Source organism: Eumetopias jubatus, unplaced genomic scaffold (genome assembly GCF_037043125.1).
Source record: "Eumetopias jubatus isolate StellerSeaLion01/CBP00866 unplaced genomic scaffold, mEumJub1_p1.0 scaffold_15, whole genome shotgun sequence".
In the NCBI taxonomy this organism is placed as follows: domain Eukaryota; kingdom Metazoa; phylum Chordata; class Mammalia; order Carnivora; family Otariidae; genus Eumetopias; species Eumetopias jubatus.
In genome coordinates, this window is record NW_028274821.1 from 72,970,201 (window position 1) to 72,990,040 (window position 19,840).

At 41.4% G+C, this 19,840-nt stretch overlaps 1 protein-coding gene across 4 annotated transcripts in view; it reads right to left on the reverse strand.

Annotated features, from left to right (window-relative positions):
- Nucleotides 1-13,073: 13,073 nt before the first annotated feature.
- Nucleotides 13,074-19,840, reverse strand: part of ECPAS (Ecm29 proteasome adaptor and scaffold) — a 99,755-nt gene continuing 92,988 nt past the window's right edge. For all 4 annotated transcript variants that reach the window (XM_028108663.2, XM_028108664.2, XM_028108662.2 and 1 more), the window contains 5 exons: nt 19,700-19,838; nt 17,624-17,729; nt 17,123-17,211; nt 14,790-14,861; nt 13,074-13,359 (listed from right to left, as the gene is read on the reverse strand). In XM_028108663.2, coding sequence (XP_027964464.2) covers nt 13,220-13,359; nt 14,790-14,861; nt 17,123-17,211; nt 17,624-17,729; nt 19,700-19,838 — 546 coding nt within the window. In that variant the 3' untranslated portion in view covers nt 13,074-13,219. The remainder of the gene's footprint in view (nt 13,360-14,789; nt 14,862-17,122; nt 17,212-17,623; nt 17,730-19,699; nt 19,839-19,840) is intronic.

The following is a 19,840-nucleotide window of genomic DNA, read 5'->3' on the forward strand; positions in this document are numbered from 1 at the left end:
AATCAATCAGTCTTTTCTGGCAAGACACAGAACTACTATATTAAAGTGATACCTTCAAAACTGAAGCAGGAGAAGTTTCTATAAAAAACAGTAGACATGAAAGAGGCTTACAGAATAATTTCTCACAAAACCAAGCAAAAGAACTTAAAGGAAAAACTGCTGTTTAATAGCAAAACTGATGCTAGCCACTTTACTGTTCCGAAGAGGCATAATTATCTCCTTTCCTTTTATTTAGAAAAACACCTCCAAGGGGCTGTTTCATTGTGAAAGCAGGGCCCAGGCTCATGTAAATGGGAAAAGACTATGATAAAGGGAACTAAATTAATCCACTTAATGAAGTTACAGGATTGTAAAGTTCAGTCTTGGCTTCTTCAGAAGGGTTTGGAACACTGGAAGAGAAGAGACTGGAGAGAGAATTAGGAAGAGAGCCTAGAAATCCTGAGAACTAAAAGGAGTCCAGAGAAACTAGCCAATGAGAAATATTTTGTAACAGGAAAGGCTAAGGATCTATTTAAATACTGGTATGTCATATTGAATTTTAGATTGTTGGCTGGTCTTAGCGATTCTCTACTACCTCTATTACTTCCAAAATTTCAGCTGAAGTCCTATAAACACAACAGTCTTGGGTAACAGAACTTTGGGTAATGGAGGAATAGGAGTAACTACACAGAATGGAGAACTTATGGGTACATGGCTAGCCAACCACGAAGCTAACTGAGCAGAGCCTTGAGTGGTCACATACAATAAAGCATTGAGACTTCAGAGAATTAGTTCAGGAAATCACCAAAAAAGAAAACAGCACTAACAAAAACTCTTGAATGAGGGGAATCTGATTTCCAGAGTTGCCACATAATATTACTTAAATGTCCAGTCTTCAACAAAAAAAATGAAGAGACATGCAAAGGAACAGGAAAGTATGGCCTGTGTTTAATAATGATAGAAGGGGAGTCCGAGGCGCGGAGCGCGGCGGCGGGTTTCTGAGGCGTGCGAACGGAGCTTCCAGTGTAGGTTGATCGTCTCTGGACATTGATTCCTGGGTGAATGGCGGATGCTGATTTGAGTTGCTGAGGATTTATGAAAATGGAAAATTATGAGGCATTTGTAGGCTTTGATCTCTGTAAGGTACCCCTGTCCAGTGCTGCACAAAAGATTATGTCTGCTGTGCACTCAGGTGATTCAGTGGAGTCTAAGAACTGGAGAGAGAGTGAAAAGACTGCAGAAGTGGTAAACAATTCCCATATTCAGTATTCAGTACTTCTTGAAAATGGGAAGAATCAATCACTGGAAAAAAGGAATCTGAATTCTTCTACAAGCCAGACGTCAGGCTCATCCATCAAGCTCTGTCCTCCGTCCTCCAGTATCAGACTCACAGATCAGCCCTCTGCCGACCAAAACCAGAAGAACGTCCGCTCATTGGCTCCTCCCAGTTGTTTCATTCCACAATGTAACCAAGAGGCTTCAGTCCTACAGAAAACGGAGTCTAAAAGAACGCATTTCCTAAAGGAAAATAAAAATAATGAAAAAAAAAAGAAATGCCCGTGAATCTTAAAAGAAAACATGGTACATGTCATTTTTCAGGGAAAACAAATAAACATGTGGCATTGGAAGAAAATGCTGATGAGGTTGAAGCCCCCTAAACTGTGGGAACGCAAGAGCATGCGAAAATCATTTTTGTAACATTAGGTATTTGGATGATTTGGAGAAAAGCCAACTGGTTGAAAGGCTCAAACAGGCGTGGTGGTAACACTGATGTATGAGGACGGTTCGAACCCAGCTAAGAGCTGAGCAGGAATTGCGATGTTGCTGCAGAGTCGTGTAGACGGCAGTGGTCCTCTGGATGTCTCAGCCTCTGACAGTGTCCTGGGGGAAGGCGCCACACTCCGTGATCAGTGTATCTACCTCCAAACAGAGCACTCCTCTACTGGGGGCCAAGAGCAAGAGGCATATAATCAGTTTGCCAGGTCAGAAATCTCCTCCCACTGCCTTACTTCCTACTTACATGTCTGCTTCGTTGAGTCCAATTAGAGTCTCCCAAGCTCCAACTTTAATTATTTAAACTTTTAGAAGTTTTGTACAGGCACATGAAAATAAAATGGATATAAATGACAGCTCTGCACACAGTAGCCTGCTTTCCCCCAAAGAGCTTCTGGAATGAAGGCTCCATCCTTCCATGGGAGCCCCTCCAGGATTTGAATCAACATCTCAGTAAGAAGTTGGTAAGAAAAGCTTCATCCCAAGGCCTGAAGATCCACTGTCGTGACCACAGTCCCAGATGATTTTCCTCATCTCACTCACTCACAGCATTAGAAAATTAAAGTAAATTAAAATCAAAAAGTAAAAAATAAATAAATAATGATAGAACGGTTGATCCATCAAGAAGACATAACAAGTATAAATACATATAGAGGCACTTAAAAAACAGGGCCCCATTTTGACTTGGGTCGTAATCTTCGAGTCGTGGGATCAAGCCCTGCCTTGGGCTCCACACTCGGAGTCTGCTTGTCTCTCTCCCTGCTCACACTCTCTCTGTCTCACTCTCTTCTCTCTCTCAAATAAATAAAATCTTAAAAAAAAAAAAGGAGCCCTAAAAGACTTGAAACAGAAACTGACAGAATTAGATGGATGGGTAGATAATTCAACAGTAATAGTTGAAGACATTAATATACTCAGCTCTCAATAACTGATAGAACAACTAGACAGCCTCTCAAGAAGGATAGAGAAGACTGGAACAGCACTGTAAAGCAAATAGGCTGAACACCATTTCTAGAACACCCCACCCAACAACACACACATGCACATCCTTCTCAAGTGCACGTAGAACATTGCCTGCTGATTTTGTGCCATCATGCAGTGTGTGTTATACTGTGTTTGGCTTCCTTCCCTCCACAATATGCTTACAAGATCCATGTTGATGTGTGGCTCCAGTTTGCCCATTTTTATTGCTGTATTTTAGTCTATTTTATGATCAGAACACTTTATTTATCCACTGTTCTATTGTGGGATATTTGAATTGTCTCTACTCTTTGGCTATTTCAAGTAATGTTGTATAACCCTGCATGTGTATGTGTTTGGGTACATGTATGCACATTTCTGAGGGTCTATACTTAGGAGTGAAAACACTGACAGAACATGCTTAAGTCATCTTTAGTAGCTAGTGCTAAATGATTTTCCAACATGGTATGAAAACTGAACTACTCTCAGAAGTATCAATGTCCTGGGCGCCTGGGTGGCTCAGTTGGTTAAGCGACTGCCTTCGGCTCAGGTCATGATCCTGGAGTCCCAGGATCGAGTCCCGCATCAGGCTCCCTGCTCGGCAGGGAGTCTGCTTCTCCCTCTGACCCTATCCCCTCTGATGTGCTCTCTCTCTCTCATTCTCTCTCTCTCAAATAAAGAAATAAAATCTTTAAAAAAAAAAAGAAGTATCAATGTCCTATTGCTGCATAACAAAGTAATCAAAGCTTAGTGCCTTTAAACAGTAGGCATTTTCTTTTATCTCATTGATGTCTGGGTCAGGAATTCAGGCTATTTAAGGGTAATGTTTGTGAAAGGCTGTGTCCTCCCTAACCATGGTTTCCCTTTCCGCTGTTTCAGTTACCCACAGTCAGCTGAAGTCCAGAAGCAGATCCTCCTCCTAATGTAGCATCAGAAGGTCAATAGTTGCCTAACACTAAATACATTTAATTAAAAATTAATAACGTTTCATTAATTCTTTTATTAATAATTATGTCATTGCTATTATTCCTAGAATGGTAGCCATTAAATATTAATAGATACTGGACGCCTGGCCTGGGTGGCTCAGTCGGTTAAGCGACCAACTCTTGATTTGGGCTCAGGTCATGATCTCAGGGTCAGGCCCCATGCTGGGCACTGAGCCTGCTTAAGATTCTCTCTCCCTCTGTCCCTCCCTCTCCCTCTCTAAAAATAAAAAAAGAAAAGAAAAATTAATTTAAAAAATTAACAAATACTATCTTTGGATAGTTGCATATAGGTGATCTTTCTTTTCATCTTCAAAAAGTTTTGTTATATGTGCAAAAAGCATTTATTACCTTTGTAATCCAAAATAAACCTATAAAACCTTCGGATTTATCTGAAAAATAATTTATTTTTTAACTTTATTTCTTAGAGCAGTGTTAGGTTCACAGCAAAGTTGAGTAGAAAGTAGAGATTTGCCATATCTCATCTGCCCCCAAACACACACAACTTCCCCCACTATGAACATTTGTCAGACATTTGTTATAATCAGTGAACGTAAACTGATGCATCATTATCACCCAAATTCCAGAGTTTACATTAGGATTTACTATGGTGTCACACACCATCATTATAGTATCATACAGAATAGTTTCTCTGCCTCAAAATTCTCTGTCCTGTTCATCCTTCCCTCCCTACTCCTCCCTGGTGACCACTGATCTTTTTACTGTCTGCATAATTTTGTGTTTTTTTTAATTTTTATTATGTTATGTTAGTCACCATACAATACATGACTAGTTTTTGATGTAGTGATCCACAATTCATTGTTTTCGTATAACACCCAGCGCTCCAGGCAGTACGTGCCCTCCTTAATACCCATCACCAGGTTAACCCATCCCCCCACCCCACCCCCTTAAAACCCTCAGTTTGTTTCTCAGAGTCCATAGTCTCTCATGGTTCATCTCTCCCTCCGATTTCCCCCCCTTCATTTTCCCCTTCCTTCTCCTAATGTCCTCCCTGCTATTCCTTATGTTCCACAGATAAGTGAAACCATATGATCATTGACCTTCTCTGCTTGACTTATTTCACTTAGCATCATCTCTTCCAGTGCCATCCATGTTGATGTAAAAGTTGGGTATTCATCCTTTCTGATGGCTGAGTAATATTCCATTGTATGTATGGACCACATCTTCTTTATCCATTCATCTGTTGAAGGGCATCTCTGCTCTTTCCATGGTTTGGCTACTGTGGACATTGCTGCTATGAACATTGGGGTGCATATGGCCCTTCTTTTCACTGCATCTGTGTCTTTGGGCTAAATACCCAGGAGTGCAATTCCTGGGTCATAGGGTAGCTCTATTTTTAATTTTTTGACGCACCTCCACACTGATTTCCAAAGTGGCTGTACCAACGTGCATTCCCACCAACAGTGTAAGAAGGTTCCCCTTTCTCCACAACCTCTCCAACATTTGTTGTTTCTTGCCTTGTCAATTTTTGCCATTCTAACTGGTGTAAGGTGGTATCTCAATGTGGTTTTGATTTGAATTTCCCTGATGGCTTTAGCCTTGCTGGATAAAGTATTCTTGGCTGCATGTTCTTCTCGTTTAGTACCCTGAATATGTCTTGCCAGGTGTTTCTGGCTTGCCAGGTCTCTGTGGATAGGTCTAACATTATTCTGATGTTCCTCCCTCCTTACGTAAGGAATCTCTTTCCCCTGATTGCCCTTAAGATGATTTCCTTGGTTCTAAGATTTGCAGGTTTTACTATTACATGCAGGGGTGTTGGCCTGTTTTCCTTGATCTTGGGAGAAGTCCTCTCTGCCTCTAGGACACGACTGTTTGTTTCATTCTCCAGATTAGGGAAGGTCTCAGCTAGGATTTGCTCAAATATATCTTCTAGTCCTCTCTCTCTCTCCACCCCCTCAGGAATCCCAAGAATTCTGACATTGGAACATTTCATGGTGTCACTTATTTCTCTGATTCTATTTTCATGGATTCTGAGTTGTTTTTCCTTGGCCTCCTCTTTTCCCTTTTTGTCTATTAATTGGTCTTCTAGGTCACTAATTCGTTCTTCTGCCTCGCTTACCCTGTTAAATTACCTAGATTAGATTGGATCTCAATGATAGCATTTTTAAGTTCTGTCAATTCAGCTTTCATTTCTGCCCTTAGAGACTCTGTGTTGCCGTTAACTGATTTCTCCATTCTAGCCCTTGTCTTCACAATTGCTAGCCTGAATTCCATCTCTGACATCTTGGTTATATCTGAATCCATCTGTAAATCTGTGGCATAAGTCATAGTCTCTGAGTCTTTCCTATTTTGGGGGTTCCTCCTCCTAGTCATTCTGTTGAGGAGTGGTTGAGGGAATGTATAGAGTCCAAATTATTGACCACAACCCAAGCAAGATGCACCTGTTTTCTAGGGACCTTAGGGTTGCTGGCCTCTTGTTCTCCCAGCCTGTCTTCTGGGGGAGGGTCCTGCTGTGCTGTTACTCAGGCAACCCTGTTTGGGCAGAGTTGCCCTGCCCCCTGTGGTGTGGGATGGGCTCAGTGAAAACCGGTTTTGGGGGGCTTTTGTTCTCTGGCAGCTTTCCCTGGTGGCTTTCTGCGTCTCTTCCCAAAATCAGAGCAGAAGAGACCATTTCCAACCCTCTGCCTCAGAGCAGAGAGATCACAGTCTGTTCTTCAGTGAGCTCTCCAGGCCACACTATCTCCGTTTCTGTCTGTGCTGCTATGAATGGCAGTGTCCTGGGTTGTGTGCCCCTCCGCAGTGCCCCCAGTCCTGCCTCCAGGTTGGGGCACGTCTCTGCCCTTTGTGCTTCTAAAACCGCCAGCTGCTTCCAGTTTGCACACGTGGCCCCGCTGCTCCAGGTTTCCATCTGAGGGGCAGTGCCCTAAAGTCCTTTCACCACTGCTACTGGTCTGCGAGTCTGTGCCCGGTCCCCAGCGTGGGAGGCTGTCGCTCACCGGTGGTGTAGGATCCCGAGGGCCAGGTTCCCTCCCCCTTCCATTTATCCTCTATCTGCCCGCGGAATCACAGCTCCCTGCTTCGGACCTGGAAACCAACCGCCCACAATATTCTGTTTGTAGAGATCCAGATCTATCTTCTTACATCTCAAGCTGATTTCATGGGTGTTCAGAGTGGTCTGGTAGATATCCAACTCAATTCTGGGGACCAGTTGGAATAGAGTCCCCTACTCCTCTGCCATCTTTTCCCCCTTCCACTGTCTGCATAGTTTCGCCTTTTCCAGAATGTCATGTGGTTGGAATCAGAGTATGTAGCCTTTTCAGGTCTTTTTGACTCCATATCCAGCATTTACATTCCCTCCATATCTCTTCTGGGCTTGATAGTTCATTTCTTTTTAGTGCTGGAAAATATTCCATTGTCTGGATGTTCCAGTTAACATATCCATTCAACCTACTGAAGGATATCTTGGTTGCTTCCAAGTCTTGGAAATTATGGATAAAGCTGCTATAAACCTCCATGTGCAGGTTTTTGTGTGGACATAAGTTTTTGATTCATGTGGGTAAATACCAAGGAGTATGACTGCTGGATCGTATGGGAGGAGTATATTTAGTTTAATGTAATTTATAAATTTCCCCAAAAAACTTCCCTCCTACATAATATAACAACTATAAACTCTAGACAAACTACAAAAACCAATTCTCTTAGGGCTCCACAGAGTCAACAAAGGCAGATTTTGGAAGAGAACTAAAACATATAAGGGATCAATATACGGTGAGCTTCCTGGATTTGTGGCTTTCGTCTAAAGTGAAACACAGCCAAAATGGGCCCAAGAAGAGCTGATGTTCTCATTGAAAACAACTTCCTTCCAGCCTGAGGGAGGCAGAGCCCAAGACAGAAAGTGAAGGGAAAATTCAGGAAAGAAAAAAGGCAGATGGGGAAGCTCCACATTCTATGCATAAACTCTACCCAAGTCTCTGGCTGACCTCTGAAACCACACATGTTGCAGAGTAGATTGCAAACAGGTCCACTAAGAAAAAAAAAAAAAAAGAATTGAACTGACATTTGAACTGCTACCCACCAAAGGTAAGACAGTTTGCAGTTTGAGTCTAAGCCTGTTTATTGCCTACCAAAAGAAAAGCACCTCACTGGAGGAATATATTTAATAGAGTCCAGATTTTCTTCAACATAACATTCACAATGTCCAGGATATAATCCCAGAACACTGGACATATGAAGAACCAGGAAAAGGTGGGTCAGCGGGGTTGGGGTGGGGGACAATCAACAGAGACCAAACCCAAGATGACCCAGATGTGTCACTATCAGAGAAGAACTTAAAAATAGTTATTATAAGTATGCTTTGTGAACTTTAAAATTTTTTTAAAGATTTTTATTTATTGAGAGAGAGAGAGAATGATAGAGAGAGAGCATGAGAGGGAGGAAGGTCAGAGGGAGAAGCAGACTCCCTGCTGAGCAGGGAGCCCGACACGGGACTGGATCCCGGGACTCCAGGATCATGACCTGAGCCGAAGGCAGTCGCTTAACCAACTGAGCCACCCAGGCACCCTGCTTTGTGAACTTTAAAATTAACCTCGTAATGAATGAAAAGCTTGGAAATATTAGGAAAAGAATATAAAAAAGAATCAAATGGAAATTTTAAAACTTTTTTAAAAAAGATTTTATTTATCTTAGACTGAGAGATAGAGAGCAGGAATAGAGGGAGAAGCAGACCCTCTGCTGAGTGGGGAGCCCGATGTGGGACTTGATCCCAGGACCCTGGGATCATGACCTGAGCCGAAGGCAGACGCTTAACGACTCAGCCACCCAGGTGCCCGGAAATTTTAAAACTTAAAACAATATCTGAAATAAAAATTCACAGGATGGTCTTTAATATCAGAATGGACATAGCAAACAAAGTCAGTGAACTTAAACACGGATTTTTTTTTAAATGCCTGAGATCTGTAGAACAGTATCAAATGATATTTTTAAAGATTTTATTTATTTATTTTTTAGAGAGACAGAGGACAAGCAGGGGGAGGGGCAGAAGATGGAGAGAGAGAATCCTCAAGCAGACTCCCCGCTGAGCACAGAGCCTGACGGGACCCGGGCTCTATCCCAGGACCCTTGAGATCATGACCTGAGCTGAAATCAAGTCAGACACTCAACCGACTGAGCCACCCAGGTGCCCCTAGAACAGGATCAGATGATTTAACATAGCTTTAATTGGAGTCCCAGGAAGAGAAGAGGGAGCAAATAGCACAGAAAAAAAAAAAAAAAAAAACCCACAAAACTTTTGAGAAAATAATGGCCCCAAATATCCAAAATTTGGTGAAGCACAAAAATTTAGTAATTCAAAAATCTAAGCAAACCTCAAACAGGATAAATACCAAAAAAGGTACACCTTGGCATATCATAAAGTGCTGAAATCCAAAAATAAAGAAAATCGTGGAAGAAGCCAAAAAAAAAGGGTACATCTAGGGAAATAAAAATTTGACCGGTTATCACACTGGAAATCTTTATAGTGTTGAAATAAAACAAACACTCAAAAAATATTCGCTTCAACTGATGTTTAGAAGAGATTTTGTATTTGAAGACAGGTCTGGAATCAAAAGTAGCATAATATAATTAGATATCTAACTGCTAATACCCAAAACTGATTTTAAAATACTCTTTTCAGAAATACCCAAACAAAAATTAGGTATCCTTCAACCATTACCTCTTTTTGCCCTGTCTTTTGTATTTTAAAGGCAACTTTATCAACAGTCATTAAATGTAAAAGAAATGTGTCATTTCTTAAGATAAACACTTAAAATTTTAAATAGGCATTGTTGGAAAGGCTGATTGTTTCTAATTTTTGTAGCATCATGATTTTCCACTTTAAATAAAAAAAGCAATCCAATCCATCAAACTGGAACCTGCATTTAGGGGAAAAGGAAGCAGAAGAGAACGATGTGACGTGGGTTTGTTGGCCACGACTACAGGTAAAGCAAGGTAACTCTCAAGCCCATCTTCCAGTGTCAAGATTTGTCTGGCAGGTTACCGTACGGGATGTCTGACATTTTATGTCCATAGCCATGTCCATCAATCTTGGTCAAAGGCAGAACTGCCTGTTTCTATTTGTTCATCTGGGATTACTTTTCTCAAAAATAAATAAATAATCGATCTTTCAATGATTACTTCTCTCCAAATATTTGATTGCCATTTTTCAGGTGTCCTGCCTTTGTTTCTGCTTTGCTCTGGGACTTCCAGTTAAGCCAACAATGTCTGCTTCAGGGACGTAGCTCAGGATAAGGCAGGCAATAGGGCCTTTTTCGGTTTTTAAAATGTCACCAGTCAATTCCCTGGAAGTTGAACTATTTCCCTAGAGAACCAGTAAAAATCAGTGCACTCCTTCAGAAGAACTGATCATGCAGGTTTTATTTATCACTTAGTATCTTCTTGGGCATGGGTAGGATGTTCCTTTCAAACAGGTCGATCACATGCTTAACTAGCTCAACACATATTGCAAAGGAGTCTATGAAGACTTTGTGTATAAAATACAAAAGTCTGTTACATATACATCCATTTAACAGCGGTTTGTACATTACAATGAGTTCCAGTGTCGAAATAACCCCCTGTACTAACCAGAAGCATGAGTAGACTGTGGCAACAGCCTGCAGAAATGCCCCCCGAAGGGCAAGCCACACAGTGCAGAGCACAGATCAACAAGGTCACGTCTTTTTTCTTGTTGGTGCACACACAAGGAAAAGATGGAAGGGGAGAGCCTTGGGGATTTGGCGGCGGTCAGTCTTACCGGCAGGTAGACTGTCACAGGCAGTTGTAAATGGGACACAAACACTCATTAATGAAACTCCTGCTCTTTCTCACTGAAAACACAACTTCATGCTACTTTCCTTGTTTTGATTTCCAATTGCCAAACTTCGGGTCCCTCCTTTTCACATACCTAATAATTTTGTGAAGCTCTATCTAAGTGCACTAATTTCAAGAGTAAGGTGTTCGGTAATTAGGCTCTCCAAATCAGATGCTTGCATGACAAGTAGCACTGAATATTCCCAGGGGGAAAAAATAGTAAAAATCAGTTCCAGAGAGCTTTGGAGAATGAGGGCCAAAGACATAAACACGCGTGGGTCCTTTTGCCATTGGTTCACCAGTATCAACAACCCAAAATGACAAACTCTCAGTTATTAATCCTTTTAATAAATATGTGCCCACCCAACACACGCTGCAATGGGACACCATGATTTCACATTACCGGTCATGCCAATGACTTGGCTGGTCGAGGGGAAGGCATTAAGAGTGTAAATAGGACTTGTGCTTATAGAAAGAGACAATAAGTGAACTCAGTAGCACTACGCACAAAGGCTTAAGGGTCAGCACCACTCTCAGCACCATGGGAAATTCCCAGTAGTAAATAACAAAAAGTTTAAATAGCATAAAACTTGATGAGGTGAAACACTCCGAGAGCACAATTCTTGCCCTCACCCTCTTACTTTCAGAAGACAGCTGACCTGCATGGCATTCTTACCTCAGAGGCGTATCCCATGTCCTGTAAATCAAAGTCAGAGGGCACTCAGCAGAGGGGGAAATACTGAACTGGAAAACACCAAATTCTATGAGGCCACACGCTTTCTGAAAAATAGCCAAAGTGGATTTTCCCTCCAAGCACAAGCCATTCTTAAGTGAGAGTCCATGAGAGGCTCCTTACAATTCATAATGCTACTAAAACCCACAATTATATTTAGTATCATCTAAGAGGATGTTTTGATAATAAGACACCTAGATTTTCATTCCTAACCCCCCTTTCCAAATCAGAAGCAACCCCGGAACACGGTACATCCAGCCAAGTCTAAGTACTATTTATGGCAGTGTTTTTTCAAACTGTGCATTGCAACACATTTGTAAGTCAGGAAATGAATTTAGTGGGTCTGAAGAGCATTTAAAATGGTTGTGGGGGGGGAGGGATCAAAGTATATTACACGTAGTTAAGAGTGTGTATTACTATCGCTTCTTGGCCTTTTGGCTAAGATCAAGGGAAGAGTGTGTATTATTTTACAAAACATTTATTTCAGTTAAACATTTTATATTCGTTCCCTCTCACACACACACACCCAAACACACACACACACAATTTCTGGGTCAAGATGTAAGAAGTTATTTTTATTATGGTCACAGTCAATACAATGGTCTATAGAGACCACCAAAAATAATAACCATGGAGTTTCCACCCTGGAAACTGTAAAACCAATTTTGTGCTTGGAATCCAAGGTGAGCTAGAGTTGTCAGTTGACCATAAATACTTGCGTTAGACTTGGTTTTCCCCCTGACCCTACACCCTTAGGCAGGGGTAGAGCAGTAAAAACAAAAAACAAAAAAAAACCCTAGCTGCAGTTGTTTACTTTGAGTGATATCATGTTACTCCCAAATGGCTAATTAAGAGGTTTGCCCTCCTATTCCATAATCAAACTGTTAGCTTAAAAATGGGTGGAAAATTTTAAGTCATCTTCACAGTTTTGAGATTATAAATGGTCTAAACCAAAGCGGTCATGATTTTGTTGTTGATTTGGCTTTTGCAAAATAGGCAACCGCAGATACAGACAGAAGCAGCAATCTTGTCCCAACGTGCTTTCATCCGCCTGTAAAAGGACGATCGGAATTAATCCCATGGAGACCAAAGTCTCTCTTTCAACCTGTGAAGACGCTAAACAATCATTTTCTAAAAACTGATCATCTAAACAATCTGTTCAGCGTTCAGCTTCTGAGTTTCAGGAATCCCATGGTACTCAGGCAACAGGTCAGTCGGCTTCCGGTGCAAGGACTGTTGTGCACACCTCATCTCAGGAGCTTCTCGGGCAGGCCAGGGGCAGCACCGGGCAGGGCATCTAACCCCTGGGTCCCAGCCTCCACACAGGCCACAGGTCGGAAGCTGTGTCATCTCCTAGCCTCATGGAGGCGTAAAACAAGGGGGTTAAACTAAGTGAGTTACAGAGTCCCTTCCTAAAGTAATTTATTTACTTTGGATGCAGTTCTAAGACTTTTATCCAGATTGCTCTGCAACTCTGCCTATTGCTTTAATAACAGCTTTAATTCTTTTCATAACTATTTCTGTCAGTTTCACCAACAACCACCTCTCAAACATCCAAGGTCCCATTAAGCTCACTAGGCCCAGACACTTTTAAAAATCAAGTAAAATAGGGGTGCCTGGGTGGCTCAGTCGTTAAGCATCTGCCTTCGGCTCGGCTCAGGTCATGATCCCAGGGTCCTGGGATCGAGGCCCGCGTTGGGCTCCCTGCTCAGCGAGGAGCCTGCTTCTCCCTCTCCCACTCCCCCTGCTTGTGTTCCCTCTCTCGCTGTGTCTCTGTCAAATAAATAAATAAAATCTTTAAAAAAAAAAATCAAGTAAAATAAAGCTAATAAGGAACAAAATTTAAGGCATTTTTTTTTTTTATTTCAGCCAAGGAATGATGCATGCTACAGATTAATCTTTACTTTTCCCCACTTGGTTTTTCAAAGAATACCACCATTTCAACCCCCAATGAACATGGCACTTGTTTCCTTCTTCCCCTTCTAATTTATTCCAGATTTTCAAGTGTTTTCTTCAGTAATGATGCTTTCTCCTGCAGCTCAGGTCTGCTGTCTGCCTCCATAGTAGCTAAAGACTCGATTAGGAGCACTCTGCACTCAGATGTCAAACTCTCCCACTGTTTAGATTCTGAATGGAAAAAGAAGAAAAATAGAATCCTTACAGAACAAGCAAGCAAAAAACCTAAACACTATTCTTTCTGCTTTTCTTCCATATAGACTATCCCCCAAATAAATGCAAAGCAACCCCCTGATAACAGTTTGGTATAGAAGAGGTTCAATAGTTACCTCAAAACCTAATTATTGACAATAATCCGAGAGCGTGTCAGGGAGTTTCACCCTCTGCCCCAGTACTGGTGGGACAGAGAGAATCTAGGGATGCTGAAGCAAAGTGGGAAGGAGGAGTTACCAAGGCAAAGCACACAGTAACAAAAAAGTCATTTAACACAAAAAAAAACTCTATAAAATATGCTCAGTAAAAAAATCTTGAATAAATTTCATAATGGCCAAGTGAGTCTGAACAGACTTTTACTCCTTTCATAAATTTCCCATAATTGCCAAGTCAGTCTAAACAGACAACAGACAACAATTACTCCTTTCTTTAAAGCACCAGAAATCTATATACATACTGAAAATTTTAGAAACTCAGAAAGTATACCAGATCCTAAAAGTTGTCTATGAGGTTCTGCCACTTTCTAGTGATAAGGTTTCAAGCAAGTTGTTTTGCTGTTTAGCCTCATTTTCCTCATCTAGAATACATTCGTATGTATCTGGCTAACTGAAAATTCAGTGATGTGACTAAGTGCCTAGCTCTTTTATTTCAACAAGGAAAAGATTATGAGGTGCGTAGTGTTACTGGCTCTAAAAGGCCTGCTTCATGGAACCTTGGGGGGAGGTGCTTTAATTGCTAAGCAGAGAGAAAGACATGTAGAAATAGCAAATAAAGACTCTAGAGAAAACCGTTCCATCTTCTCCATTCTTAATCTATAGGCTTAGAATAATTAAAAAAGAAGAGAAAGAACAAAAGTGGCCTCCTTTTGAAATACCCCACTGGAAAAATGAGAGCAGTTTTCTTTTATCATTAGAAGAAATCTGCTTTTTGATAAAAGGTTTAAAAAAAAAAAAAGGAAAAGAGAAAAAAAAAAAGATTAAGCAAACTGCCGTCAAATTTGATGAGTTGGGTAGGTAAGTGTTAAAATGTTTTCCCAACCCCACTCTTCAGGGATCACTCTGTTTCTCGGCGTGTGTACTGGGAGCCCCATTTTGCCACTGGAAGTGACCCAGATTACATCAGGAGTCATGGTGGAAAGAGAACTTTTTTATTTCAACATAACTGTAGCTTCATAATACGTTAGAAGTATATAAAATGAAAGAGTACCAAATTTCAACACTTAATAAAATTTAAAGGTTTTAGCTTTGTAGATCTCACTCACATGTACTAATTTGTATTTCAGAGTATACACTTATTAAAAACAAAAGCAGGAAAAAATTTCTAAAATATATGCCATAAAGTATCCTGGCTTTCTGGCCCTCCTCTAATCAGAAGAATCAAGAACTCACCTTCAAGTTTTTTAAGCAGTAATTCTATCACAGATAAAGCTTCTGTTCTCACAGATGAGTAGGTCTTATTTTCTAAGAAGAAAATCAGATATTCACATTATTTGTTTTATACGCCTTACAAACAGAACCTCCAAGATTAAGTTAGTGTTACTGGAAGAAAGATATTCAGAAATTACAAATTCAGGGAAAGATACACCTGTTCTTAAGTAAGCTTCACTTTGCTTATTATCATCAAATACTTGAAGTGCGTTACGTGTCCATATTCCTTACTTAAAAACAAAAAACAAAAAACTGTCATATACCAATATACCAATGTAACTGTCATATACCCAATATACCAATCACCACAACAGATGGCAATATTTCGAGGACCCATTTTAGAAGTGAGAAATCAAAGGACACTATCTCAAACACAGAGTTGTCATCACATGATACCTAAGAAAGATCTTTAGGTTTCCCTGACTTCCTCATTTTATGAGAGAACATTACAGAACCCAGAGGGCTAAGGGCAATCAGGGACACCTGGCTGAGACCCTGCAAGGACTAGTGTCTTGGCAGCCAGTTTTTTATTCAAAGGCAGGCTACCTCCAAGAGTTGCAACTGAAATAGGTGTCTCTGGTGTCTATTCTAGACACGGCATCTTGTTCAGTGTGAAACTGTCTACAGAAAAAATTAATACACGGCCAAAGCTGAGGCAAGGAAAGCACAGGGTGAGCTTATAACATCCTTTTTATGCTACGAAGTACAGAGGTGCCTAGAAGGATGACAGTGACCTGCCAATAAGACATAGGAATCAGCTTAAAGGTGCTTCCACTGGCCAAATCTGGAACAATCTGAGCAAAAAATTAAGGAAAATAATTAATTATAAACGGGGGGGGGGAGAAAATCCACAAATCAGTACTGTTAACAGATAAATGAAGAGGTAGGGAGAGGAGGCATCTTGTTTGCCGAATGGCAGATATGGAGAAAGCGCCAGAGTTGGAAAATCTTAGTAAAAACTGGTTCAGGGAAAAACCACGGATGCATGGTCTAAAGAGGACGTTTTGAAAAGGAGCAGTGTATCTGCATGGTCTTGAAGTATCTTCCGACTGCTGGTTAGACACACTTTAGAAGAGGAGCAGGGTGTCTGAATGGTCTTAAAGTGTGTTCCCACAGGCTGCTTATCAGACACAAGGGAGAAATTTAGTAACTACACAATAAAGAAAACTGAGTAGTACCTTGGCCAGGTAATCAAAATTAACATCGCCAAGTAGGGCACATGAACACTCTGTGCCTCTTGAAGTGAGAGCACACGGCCTCACTTTCGGAGTATCCCAACTGGGAACTCATAACCTGGATCCAATCGTGAGCATACATCAAACAAACACCAAATGAGAAACACTCTAGCTTTAACAAGACCGGTGCGGGGGGGAGGGGGGCTTTTCTTCAAAATTGTCAATGTCACGTGAGGTAAAGGAAGGCTGAGGAAGTGTCCTAGACTCAAGGAAACTAAAAAGACTGTTTAGCTGTTGTACAGCTAAAATCAATGAATAATCCTGGGTTCCTCACTGGAGGGGAGGGGAAGAAAGTCTATAAAAGAACACTGTCAAATCAACTGAACCTAAAATATAAATGGAAAAAATGTGATTAAGCCCACTGCGTCAGCGTCATATGACCGACGGCTGGTAACGGTACTGCGATGGTATCGACGGTGGCGCACCGAAGAGGTCAGGAGTAAAAGGCCATGACGTCAGCAACATGCTGTCAGATGGTTCCAGAAAAAAATACGTACACAGAAGTACAAATGACGAAGTAACTGGGACAAAATATTAACAGGTGACTTTGGGTAAAGGATATACAGATACTGGGCGCCTGGGTGGCTCAGTTGGTTAAGCGACTGCCTTCGGCTCAGGTCATGATCCCAGGGTCCTGGGATCGAGCCCCGCATCGGGCTCCCCCCTGCTCTGTGGGGAGCCTGCTTCTCCCTCTGCCTCTGCCTGCCACTCCCCCTGCTTGTGCTCTCGCTCTGTGTCAAATAATCTTTTTTAAAAAAGGATATACAGGTATATGTACTATAACTGTAGCTTTTCTGTAAGTTTGAAATTATTTCCAAATAAGGGTAAAAAAAAAAAAAAATACCTATCACAAACGTTTTCCCAATCTAGGGGTTAAAATCCTAAATTACAGCTCCAGACTAATATACCACAGTGTGGGGCCAAGGTCAAGTAGATGAAGTAGCTCAGCAGCTGTTCCATAAATCTAGCTCTGAGCACAATGGAGGGAACATCTGAAGCTTCACTTTTGGGGCTTTAAAATGAGAGGACTCCTTATCACTGTCAGTTCACCACACTCACCTAAAGAGTATGTGATTGATTTACAAGTTTCAAGGAGAATTTCAGCCAAAGCCTCAGGATCTGCATGTTCTTCTTCCAAAATCATTAATCTGTACAAATCAGAAAACAAGATACAAATTGCTAGTTATGAAGACACATTCTAAAACCTTTCTGGCACCAATAATTTCTATCTGCATATATCACTTTCTGATGTCACTGCAGCTTTTCAGTTTTAAAACAAAAGAATTATTCCCTCTTAATCTCAGGAAACAAACTGAGGGTTGCTGGAGGGGAGGGGGGTGGGAGGGATGGGGCGGCTGGGTGATGGACACTGGGGAGGGTATGTGCTGTGGTGAGCGCTGTGAATTGTGCAAGACTGTTGAATCACAGACCTGTACCCCTGAAACAAATAATACATTATATGTTAATAAAATAAATTAATTAAATAATTCCACTGATTCGCTATAAAATGCTACTGGGGCAGGAGAGACAAACAAATGAGTGAACTAGAAGCAAAATTACCCCTGAAAAAAGGCGTTCATGGACTGTAGGACTCCGAGCTGCACTTTCCACGTGCTCAGTTTTAGCCGTTCACATAGCAACTTGCACAGCTCCCGATGGTAACAACCTGGAGAAAGCAGGGCAGAGAATGGGCAGGGACAAGAGACAGAGCAAGTGGGGGACACAGACAGGGACAGAGAGAAATTGGAGCAGAGAAGGACAGAGGGACAGGGAAAGGAGAGTAGGAGAGAGGAAAAAAATAAAATAGCAAATGCCTTTAATTAAAGCCATGAAATCTCAAAATAATTTCAGCCTGACTTTGTGCCCAATTCCCAAATTTCCCTGGCCAGGAACACCCCCCACCCTGCCCCTGTTCAAAAATGTTGGCTCTCCAAGGAATGAACACAGAATCTTAACCACACTACCTTTCCCTGTAAGATACCCTGAGTGATAGCCAGAGAAAGCAGAACTCGGGAGGCAGGGAACTCGACTTGGGACACGTCCAAGCTTCTGCGCCTGGTTGGCTTATCAAGAGACAACAACGCCTATTCCGAACACGTTATGCCTATTCCAAACACGTTATGCCTATTCCAAACATGTTATGCCGACTGCACTTGTTATAATTACATAATTACTATTATGCTAACTGATGAAAAGGAGTATAAAGCTCAACAAAGTAGTTATTTCTTAAATGCTGTAAAATTTAGTATGGTTCACAAATGATGAATGGTGGTAAAAATCTAGAAGAATGTTGCACTTGATTTCTTTCGTAAGAAACTGTAAGTTCTTTTTCTACTATAAAGAAACAGAAACCGGAAATTGTAAATGTGCATTAAGAAGCCAGTGTGGAACAGTTCAATTCTCAAAGGCCTTGGCCCTCCCCTCAATAACTAGCAAATGAATGTACATTCCTATGCCTTCTATGAAAATAAACTGCTTTGTTTGAGATGTATGTCATCTTTTTTTATAGAATTTGCTACTTTAACTTTTCTACCTATCAAGCAAAAATTAGGAGTCCTAATGATGTCAATAGAGTGAACTTCCGCTGCGGTACTCAACATAATACCAAAAAATAAGGCCACTTAACAAAGCTCCATCTTTTTGGAAAATCCTTCCAGTACATAGCAAACATGCCGTATAAAGCTCACACAAAGAATGGCAAGGCTCAAAGACAACCTTAAGTCCGAGTTTAGACATATCCAGTCCTGAATAATCAGTAATATTCTGTAAAACATTTGAGAATACTGAGATGTTCAGCAGGGTGCACTGCAGGAAGCCCCACCAGGCAAACTGAGGAGCAGCGTCGTCCCATGTTTAAGGCCCTATGAATGAACTACAACCTAAATCAACGACAAAGGTTTAGTGGTTATTTACTTAATCCTTTGGAAATACATGTTCAATTTAAAAATCTCTCAAAAAGTTGCAAGTTTCTCAGTGAAATACAGATTTTACCTCTTTATTGAAGATGTGGTAACAAGGCCCTTAATTTCGACATGAAAAGAACCCACTAGTGAAAATTCTACAGATTCCTCAGAACAGAGCATTTACGTAAAGAGTACCAGAATTCTTTTTATGGCCAAACTATCTACATAAAATGTATCATGATTGATACGGGTTGAACTGTGTCCCCCAAATTCATATGTTGAAGTCCTAACGCCAATTACCTCAGAAGGTGACCGTACTGAAAGACAGGGACAGGGTCTGTAAAGGGTGGGCCTCAATCCAGTCTGACTGGTGTCCTTGTAATAAGAAGGGATTAGGACTCAGACACGGACAGCCATTTACAAGCCAAGGAGAGAGGGTTCAGAAGCAGCCAACACTGCCAACACCTTGATCCCAGACTCCCAGACTCCAGAACTGTGAGAAAATCATTTCTGTCACTGAAGCCACCCGGCCCATGGTGCTTTGTTCCTGCAGCAGCCCTCGCCAACCCAGTAAGAGTAGTCAGCGAGATCATCTGCTCACGTAGGAGTACAATTTACACTGGATTCTCACTACACAACAAACGATAACTGTGATCTGTCACACAGAACATCCTTGCTTTCATTCAGTAACCTCTGGCGACAGCACTTCTTCATATGCAGGCCGTGGGCTTACGTTGGGTCTCCACATTTCGGGGCCAGGCTTTGCCCAGGCTCTCGAAGGCTCCCAGCAGAGACTCCAGCTGCAGCTCCTTTTCCTTCTCATTCTCATCTTCATTCTTGGTTGTCCGAACACCAGTGTTTTCAGGGGAGTTCT